The 14,253-nt window shown below is 48.7% G+C and overlaps 1 protein-coding gene across 1 annotated transcript in view; it reads left to right on the top strand.

Moving 5' to 3' along the window:
- LOC146813460 (uncharacterized) overlaps window positions 1-14,253 on the top strand; it is a 285,012-nt gene that overhangs the window by 17,750 nt on the left and 253,009 nt on the right. Inside the window, 1 exon segment of the mRNA XM_085615431.1 lies at window positions 10,362-10,472. Within this exon segment, the coding sequence (XP_085471557.1) occupies window positions 10,362-10,472 (111 nt within the window).

Here is a 14,253-nt window from a genome sequence, read left to right as displayed (position 1 = left end):
ATTAATGATGTCCACAGCAGGCTTTAAAGGTGTCCACAGCAGGCATTGATGGTGTCCACAGCAGGCATTGATGGTGTCCACAGCAGGCATTGATGGTGTCCACAGCAGGCAGTAATGGTGTTCGCAGCAGGCAGTAATGGTGTTCGCAGCAGGCAGTAAAGGTGTCCGTAGCAGGCAGTAAAGGTGTCCGTAGCAGGCAGTAAAGGTGTCCGTAGCAGGCATTAATTGTGTCCACAGCAGGCAGTAATGGTGTCCCCAACAGGCGTAAATGGTGTCCCCAACAGGCAGCAATGGTGTCTTGGCAGTATATTGTCATCTTCTAGTCTTGCAGATTGTGTGTGTGATGAGATAGGGTTAGCCGTTTCCACTCTGATTTCTAACTAGCCAGACACATTTGATTTCAAACAATTAGTTACTTAGCTAACGTAGTGACAGAAATGGTAGTTTGGGTGGGAAAATCTGTGCATTCAGCTCTTTTGGTATTTTCTTGTCCTCATGAAATTTTTTCCCCTAGAAACAACAATCTGCGAGTCCGCTGGAGGCGCTTCATGATTCTGCAAGACATCTGATTTTAGGGCCTAGGCTATATTAATTGGGGAATACGCCCAAAGTGTGCCTCAATCTGTTGCTGAGGGTGGCTATTTACCCCTCGTACCAAGCTGAATGAGGGCTGGCAGCAGGTGGCTGTTAACACAGGGGTGCACATTTGCATCCGATGGCCATTCTGTGTACTGTGCAGGGTGATTACTGTCCAAGGAGGTCACTGTATATTTAACCACCGAAGATGGTGGCCTCAGTGTAGGTTCTTTTAAACTCCCTGGTCCATTATTCCATCCCCGTTTGTAATATGTGTTGCATCAGACTGTGATGTGGTGAACCTCCATGGCATTTTAAACCAAAAGCAGCGGTCGCAATGAAACCCTGCGCAAAAGAAGGGGAGACCTTAAATCTGGTCTAAGGGATACACTCAGTGAATCATTCACGTCCTGACGAAAACCCTGGACCAAGGTCTAAGCATAGGGGCTGAAACATGTCGACTGTGAATTGGGGTCATAGGGCCATAATATCCTTATCCCCAATTAAGGTAATTTTAACTCATACCTAAACTACCCCAATAAAGGAAAACCAGTGTTGGTTTGAGGTATTTGTATCTATCCTAGGTATCCCGGTCTCGGTGATATTCATAGTGCTCCCTGGAAGGCGGTTGAGCCCATCGTGGATTTTTGGGATCAGGATGGGACCTGATGTTGAAGCATGCCACTACTAGAGTGAGTGAGGGTCTAACATAAAGAAAAGGAATATGCTACTTACCAGTATGCATCTGTTCTTGGCATGTAGAGCTGCAGATCTACACACTTTTGCATAGATCGCCATCTGGTGTTGGGCCCGGATGTTTGCAGTTTGTTTTTCCTCTTGGAAAGTCTTTGGAAGTCACGAGGTCGGTGACTCCTCCTTTGGATCGTATTGCGCATGGGCTTCGGCTCCATCCTCCGATTGTTTTTCGCCAACAGGGAAAGATGCAGCGTAGTAATAACAGCGAAGAAACCCATGTGTGTTGTATCTAAATAAGATAGACTGGAACAGATACAGGTAGCCGGGGAGGCGGATGGGCGTGTGTAGATCTGCAGCTCTACATGCCAAGAACAGATGCATACTGGTAAGTAGCATATTCCGTTCGAGGCATATGAGCTGCAGATTACAAACTTTTGCATAGACTATATAGCAGTTTCCCACCTTAGCGGCGACCACCGGTATCTGTTGCAGTGGTTTGAAATAGTGTTTTTAGTACAGCCTGGCCCACACTAGCTTGTTGCTTGGTTTGCACATCTACACAGTAGTGTTTAGTGAAAGTGTGCGGTGTTGACCATGTAGCTGATTTGCAGATATCATCTAATGGGATGTTCCCTAGAAAAGCCATAGAAGCCCCTATCTTTCGTGTAGAATGGGCTTTAGGGGGAACGGATAGCGTTTGTTTTGCTTTGTGGTAGCAAATCTGGATGCATTTTACAATCCACCTAGCTATCCCTGATTTTGAGATGGGGTTGCCCTTGTGTGGTGGAAAGAAAGAGACAAACAGTTGTTTAGTCTTTCTGAAAGGTTGTGTTCTTTGGATATAGTAAAGTAAGGCTCGTTTGACATCTAGCGTGTGTAGAGCCCTTTCTGCAACAGTTTGAGGTTGCGAGAAAAATACCGGTAATTCTACAGATTGGTTTAGGTGAAAAGGGGAAATGACTTTAGGTAGGAATTTTGGGTTGGTACGGAGAACAACCTTGTTCTGGTGTATTTGAAGAAAAGGTTCTTGTATGGTCAGTGCTTGTATCTCACTGACCCTTCTAAGGGAAGTGATGGCTACAAGAAAAGCTGTTTTCCATGTGAGAAATTGCAGTTCGCATTCATGCAAAGGTTCGAAGGGTGGCCCCATTAGCCTTGTGAGAACGATATTTAAGTTCCACACAGGTGAGGGTGGTACTCTGGGGGGAATTATTCGTTTTAGGCCTTCCATGAAGGCTTTAATGGCAGGTACTCTGAAAAGTGATAGGTGCTGCCTGTTTTGTAGGTAAGCTGCAATTGCTGCGAGGTGTAGCCGAATGGAGGTATATGCTAGGTTACACCTTTTGTAGATGGAGAAAGTAGCATATGATGTGTTGTATAGACACGTCTAGAGGATTGATTGTGTTGCTATGGCACTAAACAACAAATCTTTTCCACTTGGCAACGTAGCAGGCTCTAGTGGTAGGGCGTCTAGCTTCTCTGATGACGTTCATACAGTCAGGGGGAAGGTTTAGGTATCCAAATTCTAGGATTTCAGGAGCCAGATCGCAAGGTTGAGCTGAGCTGGGTCCGGGTGCCTGATCTCTCCATGGTTCTGGGTTAGGAGGCATGGTGAGAGGTGTAGCTTTTGGTGTGGTACTACCGAGAGTTCCAGCAGCGTGGTGTACCACGGTTGTCTGGCCCATGTTGGAGCTACTAAGATCAGTGTGAGGGAATGCTGTTGTAGCTTTTGCACCACTAATGGAATTAGTGGGAGAGGTGGAAAAGCGTACGCAAATTTGTCTGACCAGTTCATCCATATCGCATTGCCTTTGGACAATGGGTGTGGATATCTGACGGCGAAGCTTGGGCATTTTTTGTTTTCGTGGGTGGTGAAGAGGTCTATCTGTGGATGCCCCCACATTTGAAAGAACGGGTGAAGAACCTGCGGGTGAAGTTCCCACACGTGGAACTGCTGTGTCTGTCTGCTGAGCAGATCTGCCATGGTGTTTTGGACTCCTGGGACATGTTGGGCTAGGAGAAAAATTTTGTGTGGAATTGCCCATCTCCATATGCTCTGTGCTAGTTGAGAGAGCTGTGGAGAGTGTGTGCCGCCTTGTTTTTTAATGTAATACATGGCCGTCATGTTGTCTGTGCGAATGAGGACTGCCTTGCCTAAAATCTGTCTCTGAAAGGATTTTAGGGCTAGAGAGATTGCTAGTAACTCCAGATGGTTGATATGGAGTAACTTTTGTTGCGGCGTCCATGTGCCCTGCACTGTGAGGTGTAGTAGATGAGCTCCCCAGCCGGAGAGCGATGCGTCTGTTGTTAGTATTATTTGTGGAACCGGTTCCAGGAACGGTCGACCTTTGGAAAGGTTTGTGGTGTTCCACCACTGCAGAGAGCGATGGGTGCGACCGTCTACCAACACCAGATCTGTCAGTTGCCCCTGGGCCTGGTTCCATTGGCGCGCTAAGCACTCTTGGAGTGGACGCATCTGGAGTCTTGCATGGGGCACTATGAAAATGCAAGAGGCCATCATCCCTATCAGTTGCATAAACACTCTTGCTGGGAGGGAGTGTTGAAGTATGAATCTTTGACGCAAAGCCTGAATGCTTGCAATCCTGGCCGGATTGGTGTAGGCTATGGCTTTTGAGGTGTCTATGGTGGCACCGAGGTATTGCTTTATGTGGGATGGTGTTAGCTGGGACTTTTGGTGGTTCACCGTGAAGCCTAGTTGGTGAAGTAGTTGGATTGTAGTGGCGGTGTGGTGTACACATTGGTTGTAGGACGTGGCTTTTATCAGCCAGTCGTCCAAATATGGGAAGACGTGAATGTGCTGTCTTCTGAGATGTGCCGCCACTACCGCTAGGCACTTGGTGAATACCCTTGGTGCTGCTGTGACTCCGAATGAGAGCACCTTGAACTGGTAGTGTTGCCCGTCCACTACAAATCTAAGGTACTTTCTGTGAGCATGGTGTACCGGAATGTGAAAGTATGCGTCTTTCAAGTCCAGTGTGGTGAGAAAGTCGTTCTGGGAGTGGAGCGGAAGCACCTGCTGAAGCGTTACCATGTGAAAATGGTCTGAATGTATGTATGTGTTTAGGGGCCGGAGATCTAGAATAGGTTGTAGAGTCTCGTCCCTTTTTGGTATTAGAAAATATAGGGAGTAGACCCCTAAATTTTGCTGATTGGCGGGAACTTGTTCTATTGCCTGTTTTTGTAGGAGGGAGATTACCTCCTGTTTTAGTATTGTGGAATGTTCTTGTGACATTGGGCGTTGCCTGGGTGGAATGTTTGGGGGGGTAGATGTTCATTCTAGGCAGTACCCTGACCGAATAATTTGGGTCACCCATTTTTCTGAGGTGATGGTCTCCCAGACCTGAAGGAAATTTTGTAGTCTGCCCCCGACCGGAATGGGATGGTCTGGAGGGAGCGGGGGGAAGTCATTGGGTAGGCGGTGTGGCAGAGCGGGCGGTATTTGTTTTGCCTCTGCCTTTATTGTTATTGCCCCTATAGCCGCCTCTTTAATAACCCCTTGTGAAGGTGGACTGAGTGGGGGATTTGTAGGAAGTGGACGCGCTATCTGAGGAGTAGCCTCTAGATGTACTCCGAAAGGAAGAGCGGCGAAAGGAGCGCCTAGGAGGGTGTGACTGCAGGGCTCCCATAGATTTCGCCGTATCAGTGTCCTTCTTCATTTTTTCGAGGGCCTCATCTACCTTTGGGCCGAATAGGTGTTCTTGGTCAAAGGGATGATTTAGGATGGAGGCCTGTACCTCTGGTTCGAAACCTGATATTCTCAGCCAAGCATGGCGACGGAGGAGGACGCTAGTATTAATGGCCCTGGAGGCTGTGTCTGCTGCATCTAAGGCACAGCTTATGGAGGTGTTAGTTATTGTCTTACCCTCTTGAATTAATTCATTGGCCCTATTTTTGTATCTTTCAGGGAGGTGGTGCATTATGGTTTCTAATTCATCATAATGTGCCCTATCGTATCTGGCCAATAGCGCTTGGGTGTTGGCGATACGCCATATATTGGCTGCCTGTGACGTAGTGCGCTTTCCTGACGCGTCCAGTAGCTTTGACTCTTTGTCAGGTGGTGGTGCTTCGCCTGACGCCTGGGAATTTGACCTCTTTCGTGCAGTGGAAACCACTAGGGAATCTAGTGGCGCTGGCCCTTTGATATAGGCAGGATCTGTGGGGGCAGCTTTGTACTTTTTCTCTAAGCGTGGGTTAATGACCCTGGCCCTGACTGGGTCCTTAAAAACCTCTGGCGCATGTTTTACCACCTCCTTGAGCATAGGTAGTATGGAGGTAGACCTATGTGCGGTATCAAATGTGTTCGAGGAGGAAATCCTCCTCCACTGGGTCAGTGTGCAACTGTACCCCGTGATAATGTGCCGCCCTCTGAAGTAGGTGGTGGAAACCTAATGAGTCTTCCGGTGGAGATGGCGTGGAAGGGTAAAGGTCATCTTGTGGGACGTCTGGAATATCTGGGTTATTGTAGTTGTCCCATGGGTCTGGGGATCCTGTAGGGGTGGGGTCTTGGGGCACATCCCCTGGATCGTGATATGGGTCCCCCTGATCATCATCGTCTGGAGACGGGGTCAGAGAGCGATGAGGTGGGGGTAGAGAAGGCGGAGGGGGCGGAGGTGGAGAGGGTGGAGGAGGTGGAGGAGGTAGGGAAGGTATTCTGAAAGGGGAGGTAGCAGAGTCCTTCCTCTTTGGAGGTGGAGGCGGAGCCGATTTGTCCAAATGTCTCTTTTTGGAAGAGAGTGCCAAATGTCCAGTTTTTGGATCCTTGGTAAGAGTTTTTTGTAAGGGATCCGGTGTAAAGAGTTCCTGTGACCATGTTTGTTCCGTCGGCGCCTAAATCTTCGGGGCCGATGACTTTTTAGGCTTGTCCATGCCGTGCTTAGCACTGAGCTTGGGAACCTCCGATTTCTTGGTCGGTGCCGAGGTGGGCTTCGGCGTGGAAGTGGAGGGCCTTATGGGGTTTGGTCGGTACCGAAGATCGCGTCGGTACGGAAGCGCTGGGTTTCGACACCGAGGACTTCGGTGCGGAGCTCGGTGTCGAGGTAGAGGCCGGTTTCTTTTTTGGTGCCGAAGTGTGTTTGTCGGCACCGCTGGAAGGCTGGCTTGAGCCAGAGCCGCCGGAAGGCTTATTTGGCTTCTTCACCGGGCCCGAAGGTGGGGTGTGTGAAGCAGTGTCTCTGGTCTTGCCTAGGCCTCACGACCCTCTGCGCCGGGGTTATGTCCTCTACATCTGAGTCGTCGGCTTCGGAACCACTGACGAGGTCCTCTTCGGTGCGATGCTGTCCCGGATCTTCGACGTCGTCTCCGAACATGTCGACTGGAGTGGAGGTCGAGGAGTGTGCCATGTTTCGTCTGGCTCTTCGGTCCCGAATAGTCTTTTTCGATCTGAAAGCCTCGTGTTCAGGGGAGAGGCAGAGGTTGCACACCTCATGAAGATCGGTGTGGGGGAATTTGGACCCACATCGAGGGCACTTCTTGAATGGAGTTCTTTCCATCAGCCGGGACCGGAGCTTGGGTAGGCCCGAAGGCCGCCGTCGACGACTGGGACCGAAGATTTGTCGATGAGAAGGTGATTGAGGAGATCGCGATCGAAACAATACCGCGATGTGAGTGAGGATTCCGCTTCGATCGTCGAACTGGAAATGTTCGGAACCGGAGCGCGAAGATTACATCCGAGCCCGATGGCAGAAAAAAACAATCTGAGGATGGAGCCGAAGCCCATGCGCAATACGATCCAAAGGAGGAGTCACCGACCTCGTGACTTCCAAAGACTTTCCAAGAGGAAAAACAAACTGCAAACATCCGGGCCCAACACCAGATGGCGATCTATGCAAAAGTGTGTAATCTGCAGCTCATATGCCTCGAACATACATATTTTCTCTGGGAATATGAGACAGGGTATTTTGTTAGGAAAGGAAGACATGCTGTTGAGGCTGGGGATACCCTTTAGTAGTCAGTGAACCTACATCGCACCCATTTTTTACGTGCAAGTCTAAATGCTTGTGGGAAGGTATATGGTCCGCACCTGCCGGATACTGTAATCCATCAACATCCAGCACTTTGCCATTCAACGTAATTAAAAAATATATATCTTTTTATTTGCTTGGGCGTAAACAAAAAATAAATGTATCTCTCCATTCATATCAGTACATTAGAGCAACAGAAAGTCTTTAAGGATAGGCCGCCACAAAAATTTCACACCGAACCCCCCTCATTGTTTTTCACATTTTTTGCTTACGCCGACCTAACGGCAAAGAGCCATAGATAGTTTCAAAAATTGTTCTGACAAACTTAGAGCATACTGCGAGCGCACTTGGATATAAAAATCAATTCAGCCTCGTTATTAGTCCTAGGTATACCATTAATATGTGATGAGTCCCTCGCTGAGGTCTGCGGGTCTTGTAGAATTTGCATTGAAAGCTTGTTTCTATAAAAAAACAGTCCTCCCAGAATTGTGCCATTTTAAGGAAAGACCACACACTGTATGGAACCAATTTCCTGCTTCTTTTCCTGACTCCTAAAACTTTATGATTTTATTTTTGGATGAATCTTGTGTAAAAAGCCTGCATGCCTCTGACCAGCAGATTGTCAATAAATTCATGATATTTCTTGTGAAATACCGATTGAAGTGGGTCTGCACTAGCTAAAAAGTACAACATCTGATTGTGCGGCCACAGAACCAGATCTTTTTTGCTGATGTAACTCCTCCCAGTATGTTCCATGGCTTTCACCCTGCACCAGAGATGAACTCAGGCACTTTTGTTATTGTTGCCATCTCATGACTTTTGTTTAGTGGGTAATTTATAAAATTCAGCACTCTCTCTGAGGGAGGGCTCTTGGCACTGTACACATCAAGGAGCTGTAAAGAAAAAGGTTTACTACACGTTGAGAAAAGCAGGGATGTGTTGCTTTTCGAATGAAGAGGCGGGCGGACAGTCCCAATGCAAGCACCAACACCGACTTGCTATCCTAGGAATATTTTCAAAGTGAGAAACAACCCAAAAGACAAGCAGAAGACAGACATATAGTACGCAGCCTCCTACTGTTATAGGTTAGATCGCTTTCATTGAAATGTCCTTTCTACCTCTGCTTACCTTCCTCTGTGCCGCTGCCCCTTGTGTTTTTATGTGTGGGGAGGTACTTTGAATTTAGATCTAAGAAATAGGGTGACTGTTCTATTCAAGCATTGAATCCTGAAGGGAAATCATGTATGGGCGGGTAACCACTGTATTCTATGTAAAATATACTTTTCCGAAGTAAACCGTAGCTGTACGGCAAGTAGTCGTACGGCTTGATTCTGAGTTACTTGTAACCTATGGATCCAGTGTTTTGAGATTCCTAGATCTGACACATTACAGTAGTCGAGTCGCGAGCCAATATTTGCTAATAATGCAGTCTGTCTACCTTCCCCCACAACAGGAGGGGTCTCACTTCATGAAGATGTAGCACATAGAAGCCCACTCCTGAAGAGATTTGAGTTCGGGGTCAAATTTGACAGAAAGACTTTTCACAACCGAGTTAGGGAGAGAAAAGGGGCTAAGTGAATGAGGCCAAAGATACTAGAGCATTACAGGCGGCTACTACCGCCACCGTCTTCTAGAAATTGATTTTCATCCAATATGGCCCATCCATTTCTTCAGATGCTGTAAGTAGTCCATTAAGGCATTATACTAGCCACGTGTGTCATTTAGGTGGAAGGAAAGTATTACAAGAGTGGCCCCGTATCCTAATGTGCAACGAACGGGATATACCTATAAGAGGAGTAAATGAGGAGAGAGTGTGGAGCCTTGAGGGACTCCTGTACAAGAGTTAAAAATGCATTCAGTGAAACGAAGGAGCACTAAAGTGCATTCACAACAACGCATTTACCACTACAACAAAGTAAGTTACAAACCATTCAATACACAGCACATTTAAGGGTGGATGGACGGTGGTTGGTTACGTTTAGAGGTAGTATGGTGTTAGGGTATGTTTAGTTTTTTGGGTAGCAAGTGTTTTAGGGTGCAGGAATGATTACTGGTAAGAAGTAGTAAGGTGCATTTAGGCTTCAGGGATGAGTAGTGGTAAGGGCTAATAAGGGTTTTTTAGGATTCAGGGATGTGAAGTGCATTGGAGTAGTACGTTTTTTTGGTAGGATTTAGGGATTAGTAGTGATAAGGGGTAGTAAAGGGTTTTTAGGGATTAGGAATAGGTGGTGGGTAGGGGTAGTAAGGAGTTTGTAGGGTCCAGGGATGGGTAGTGGTAAGAGGTAGTAAGGGATTTTTAGGGTTCTGGGATGGGTTAGTTTAGGGGTATTAATGGGTATTTAAGTTCAGTTTGGCTAGTGGTAAGGGGTAGTAATGCATCTTTAGGGTTCAGGGATTGGTAGATGTAAGGAGTGGTAAAGTTTTTTAAGGTACAGGGATAGATAGTGGTTATGGGTAGGAAGTCGTTTTCAATATTTCGGGATGGGTGGTGAATAGGGGGAGCAAGTGATTGTTTAGAGTGCATGAATGGGTTTTAGTAAGAATTGGTAGGCGTGTTTAGGGTTCTGGATGGATAGCGGTAAGGACTAGGAAGGCGTTTTATAATTCAGGAATGTGTGATGTATATGGTTAGTATGGGGCTTTTAGAGTTTATGGTTGGGTACTGGTAAGGAAGGGGTAGTTAGAATTGCTAGAGTTGAGGGGTGGGTAGTAAGGTTTTTTTAGGGTTCAGGGCTAGGTGGTGTATTGGGGCAGCTACTAGGGCTAACTGGTTTTGTCTCAGCACCACGCTGTGTGCTATCTACGTTGAGTCATCCTGGGCTCATGGTCTAGCACTCACACTGCTGTCAGGGTTAGTAGTCCTGCATGCAATGCTTTCTGTTGGTGGTTTCTGTAACTCTCTGCTCTGTTTCCCATCGTTTGCCCCCCTTCTGTTTCAGGGCAGTGGTCTGTATCTCAGATGCAGACCAGTAAGAATCCGCTCTTTGCTATTGCCTTTTCCTGCTCATTCCACTTGTTTTTCTTCTCTCAGTTCAGTAGGGTTTTGCATGTCTCCATTGCCCTGGCACAGCACATTCACACTTTACTTCTCTTTGCATTTCACTTAAGGTCCTTTGATTGCCACAACTGTGTTCTCATTAAGAGCCAAAGAAAAGGAAGACCAGAGCGTGGTGGACAGCCAGGCTGCTGGAAAGACGCACATCGACAATAGGTCCTCAGGTGAGCGGGATGCATAAAAGGACTCGAAGCGGGGTTTAAAACCCTAATGGATGTTATATGCTCTGCATGTCCATTCCCCCCCACCCCCCCAGCTTCCACACTCCAAACTAACAAAATCAGGCTCACAGATATGACTTACCACTGATTTATGAAAACCTTGAGGAACACAGTTGTCATGAAGTCCAAACATGTATTCTTTATATTTACCGAGTATCGGCAGCCGCACGTGGAGCTGTGATGGTTGGGAAGCGTAAGGGTAACAGATGGACGGTGTGATAATGTTAAATGACCTCTCATTAAAACACAAATGTTCCCCATAAGTAGCCTGTTGGCACTGAAGAGAGCCTGCAACACACAACCACTGGCCCGAGGGTCAGGCAATGGGAAGGTCTTTAGCCTGAAGATAAGATGGCGCTCCATGGTCTAATGGGGCATTGATACAAGTGGTGGTACATGGATTGGAAAGGACCTCCTGTTGCTCCTTTGTTTGCCAAATACATGGTTCTGCAGCTGGAAAGAGCAGAAGAGGCTAAAGGATGGAGCAGATGTATACATCAGTTAGGACACTGAACTCTGCCTCTGTAGACGGCTCTGCACTCTACTTTGTATTGGCAACCTACGATCATGTGACGGGAAGCAAGGGTGGGAGAGTTATGTTCTCTGTGCCGGAAGCCAAAAAGCTCCCTGCTTCTTTCGGATGACACTGCACTTGTGCCAGAAGATAATTTGGAAGGCCCTGGTAAACCCTGTTGGCAAAGTGTAGCCTCAGGATTGTGGGAACAGCGCGTGCCAAATTCTGTTCACTGGACCTGATAAGGTTAATCCAGTGGAACTGTTCTGTACTCAGGTGGCCTCTCTTGGCGGTATGTGTCATCTCGGAATCAATGGATTTCCTCAGATTCCACAGAATGCGCTGTGCTCTCATCACATCTTACTGGTTTAGAGCAGACGCTGAGCCTGGACACTGACCAGATGCCCGTATACAATCATGGATTTCTTCAGATTCCGCAGAAAGCGCTGTGCTCTCATCACATCTTAATCTTACTGGTGTAGGGCAGACTCTGAGCCCGGACACTGGCCAGATGCCTGTAGGCAGGACACATTGTCGGCCACCACAATCCTGAACCCAGTTTCGTCCCTTAAGTTTAAGCCTCTTTGATGGCCTCCGTTGGCCATTGCAGCCGGGAAGGTGATGGCACTTCAGTGTAAACAAAGGCTTTGCACTGGTTCTCTCATTATAGAGGATCACAGAATGGCAGGCATAAGACGTAATCAGTTAGATGTAGAATGAGAGAACTGCATTGGAGAGAGAACGTTCATCACTATGGAAATCGCGCAGAGACAACACCGAAGAAGTAAGGATGCATCGCTACCAAGGGATCCCTACCCAAGAGAAGGGAGAGAGAGCAAGGACCCCTGTCTGCAAGTGTTTTGTTCTTTGTGCCAGTTTCTAGCGGCCATCAGTATGAGGTCTAATCGCTCAGCACTCCTTTTCCCCCAGCCTCAGACTCCACGTGAGATCACCAAGCATGGGTCCCTACAACAGTTCAGTTGCTCTCATGGGATGGCAACATGGCTGTATATAGAGTTGAATGATGTTTATTTCAATAAAGCCCTCCCCGCCCTTTACCACTGCTTGCTCAAACAGTTTTGCAAGGTACAGCAAATGAGTACTAAAGCCCCCTCCCCCCATAGCCCCCCCCCCTACCCCCCAGCACCATGAGACCCTCACGGGTGAGTAGCGTGCTTTATAAACCCCATAAAAGTTAGGTAGGTCTGATGGCCCAACCAAGTCTTTTTGGGCGAAGGTGCTTGAACCCCTCTCTCTAAGGATGCTGAAGCAGAACCAGAGGCGCTTGAACCCCTCTCTCTAAGGATGCTGAAGCAGAACCAGAGGCGCTTGAACCCCTCTCTCTAAGGGTGCTGAAGCAGAACCAGAGGCGCTTGAACCCCCGCTCTCTAAGGATGCTGAAGCAGAACCAGAGGCGCTTGAACCCCTCTCTCTAAGGATGCTGAAGCAGAACCAGAGGCGCTTGAACCCCTCTCTCTAAGGGTGCCGAAGCAGAACCAGAGGCGCTTGAACCCCTCTCTCTAAGGATGCTGAAGCAGAACCAGAGGCGCTTGAACCCCTCTCTCTAAGGATGCTGAAGCAGAACCAGAGGCGCTTGAACCCCCGCTCTCTAAGGATGCTGAAGCAGAACCAGAGGCGCTTGAGCCCCTCTCTCTAAGGATGCTGAAGCAGAACCAGAGGCGCTTGAACCCCTCTCTCTAAGGGTGCTGAAGCAGAACCAGAGGTGCTTGAACCCCTCTCTCTAAGGGTGCTGAAGCAGAACCAGAGGCGCTTGAACCCCTCTCTCTAAGGGTGCTGAAGCAGAACCAGAGGCGCTTGAACCCCTCTCTCTAAGGGTGCTGAAGCAGAACCAGAGGCGCTTGAACCCCTCTCTCTAAGGGTGCTGAAGCAGAACCAGAGGCGCTTGAACCCCTCTCTCTAAGGATGCTGAAGCAGAACCAGAGGCGCTTGAACCCCTCTCTCTAAGGGTGCTGAAGCAGAATCAGAGGCGCTTGAACCCCTCTCTCTAAGGATGCTGAAGCAGAACCAGAGGCGCTTGAACCCCTCTCTCTAAGGGTGCTGAATCAGAACCAGAGGCGCTTGAACCCCTCTCTCTAAGGATGCTGAAGCAGAACCAGAGGCGCTTGAACCCCTCTCTCTAAGGGTGCTGAAGCAGAACCAGAGGCGCTTGAACCCCCGCTTTCTAAGGATGCTGAAGCAGAACCAGAGGCGCTTGAACCCCTCTCTCTAAGGGTGCTGAAGCAGAACCAGAGGCGCTTGAACCCCTCTCTCTAAGGGTGCTGAAGCAGAACCAGAGGCGCTTGAACCCCTCTCTCTAAGGGTGCTGAAGCAGAACCAGAGGCGCTTGAACCCCTCTCTCTAAGGATGCTGAAGCAGAACCAGAGGCGCTTGAACCCCTCTCTCTAAGGATTCTGAAGCAGAACCAGAGTCGCTTGAACCCCCGCTCTCTAAGGATGCTGAAGCAGAACCAGAGGTGCTTGAACCCCTCTCTCTAAGGATGCTGAAGCAGAACCAGAGGTGCTTGAACCCCTCTCTCTAAGGATGCTGAAGCAGAACCAGAGGCGCTTGAACCCCTCTCTCTAAGGGTGCTGAAGCAGAACCAGAGGCGCTTGAACCCCTCTCGCTAAGGATGCTGAAGCAGAACCAGAGGCGCTTGAACCCCTCTCTCTAAGGGTGCTGAAGCAGAACCAGAGGCGCTTGAACCCCTCTCTCTAAGGATGCTGAAGCAGAACCAGAGGCGCTTGACCCCTCTCTCTAAGGGTGCTGAAGCAGAACCAGAGGCGCTTGAACCCCTCTCTAAGGATGCTGAAGCAGAACCAGAGGCGCTTGAACCCCCGCTCTCTAAGGATGCTGAAGCAGAACCAGAGGCGCTTGACCCCTCTCTCTAAGGATGCTGAAGCAGAACCAGAGGCGCTTGACCCCTCTCTCTAAGGATGCTGAAGCAGAACCAGAGGCGCTTGAACCCCTCTCTCTAAGGGTGCTGAAGCAGAACCAGAGGCGCTTGAACCCCTCTCTCTAAGGATGCTGAAGCAGAACCAGAGGCGCTTGAACCCCTCTCTCTAAGGATGCTGAAGCAGAACCAGAGGCGCTTGACCCCTCTCTCTAAGGATGCTGAAGCAGAACCAGAGGCGCTTGACCCCTCTCTCTAAGGGTGCTGAAGCAGAACCAGAGGCGCTTGAACCCCTCTCTCTAAGGATGCTGAAGCAGAAC

Source organism: Triturus cristatus, chromosome 7, assembly GCF_964204655.1.
Source record: "Triturus cristatus chromosome 7, aTriCri1.1, whole genome shotgun sequence".
NCBI classification, from domain to species: Eukaryota; Metazoa; Chordata; class Amphibia; order Caudata; family Salamandridae; genus Triturus; species Triturus cristatus.
This window is presented reverse-complemented; position numbering and strand designations above follow the sequence as displayed.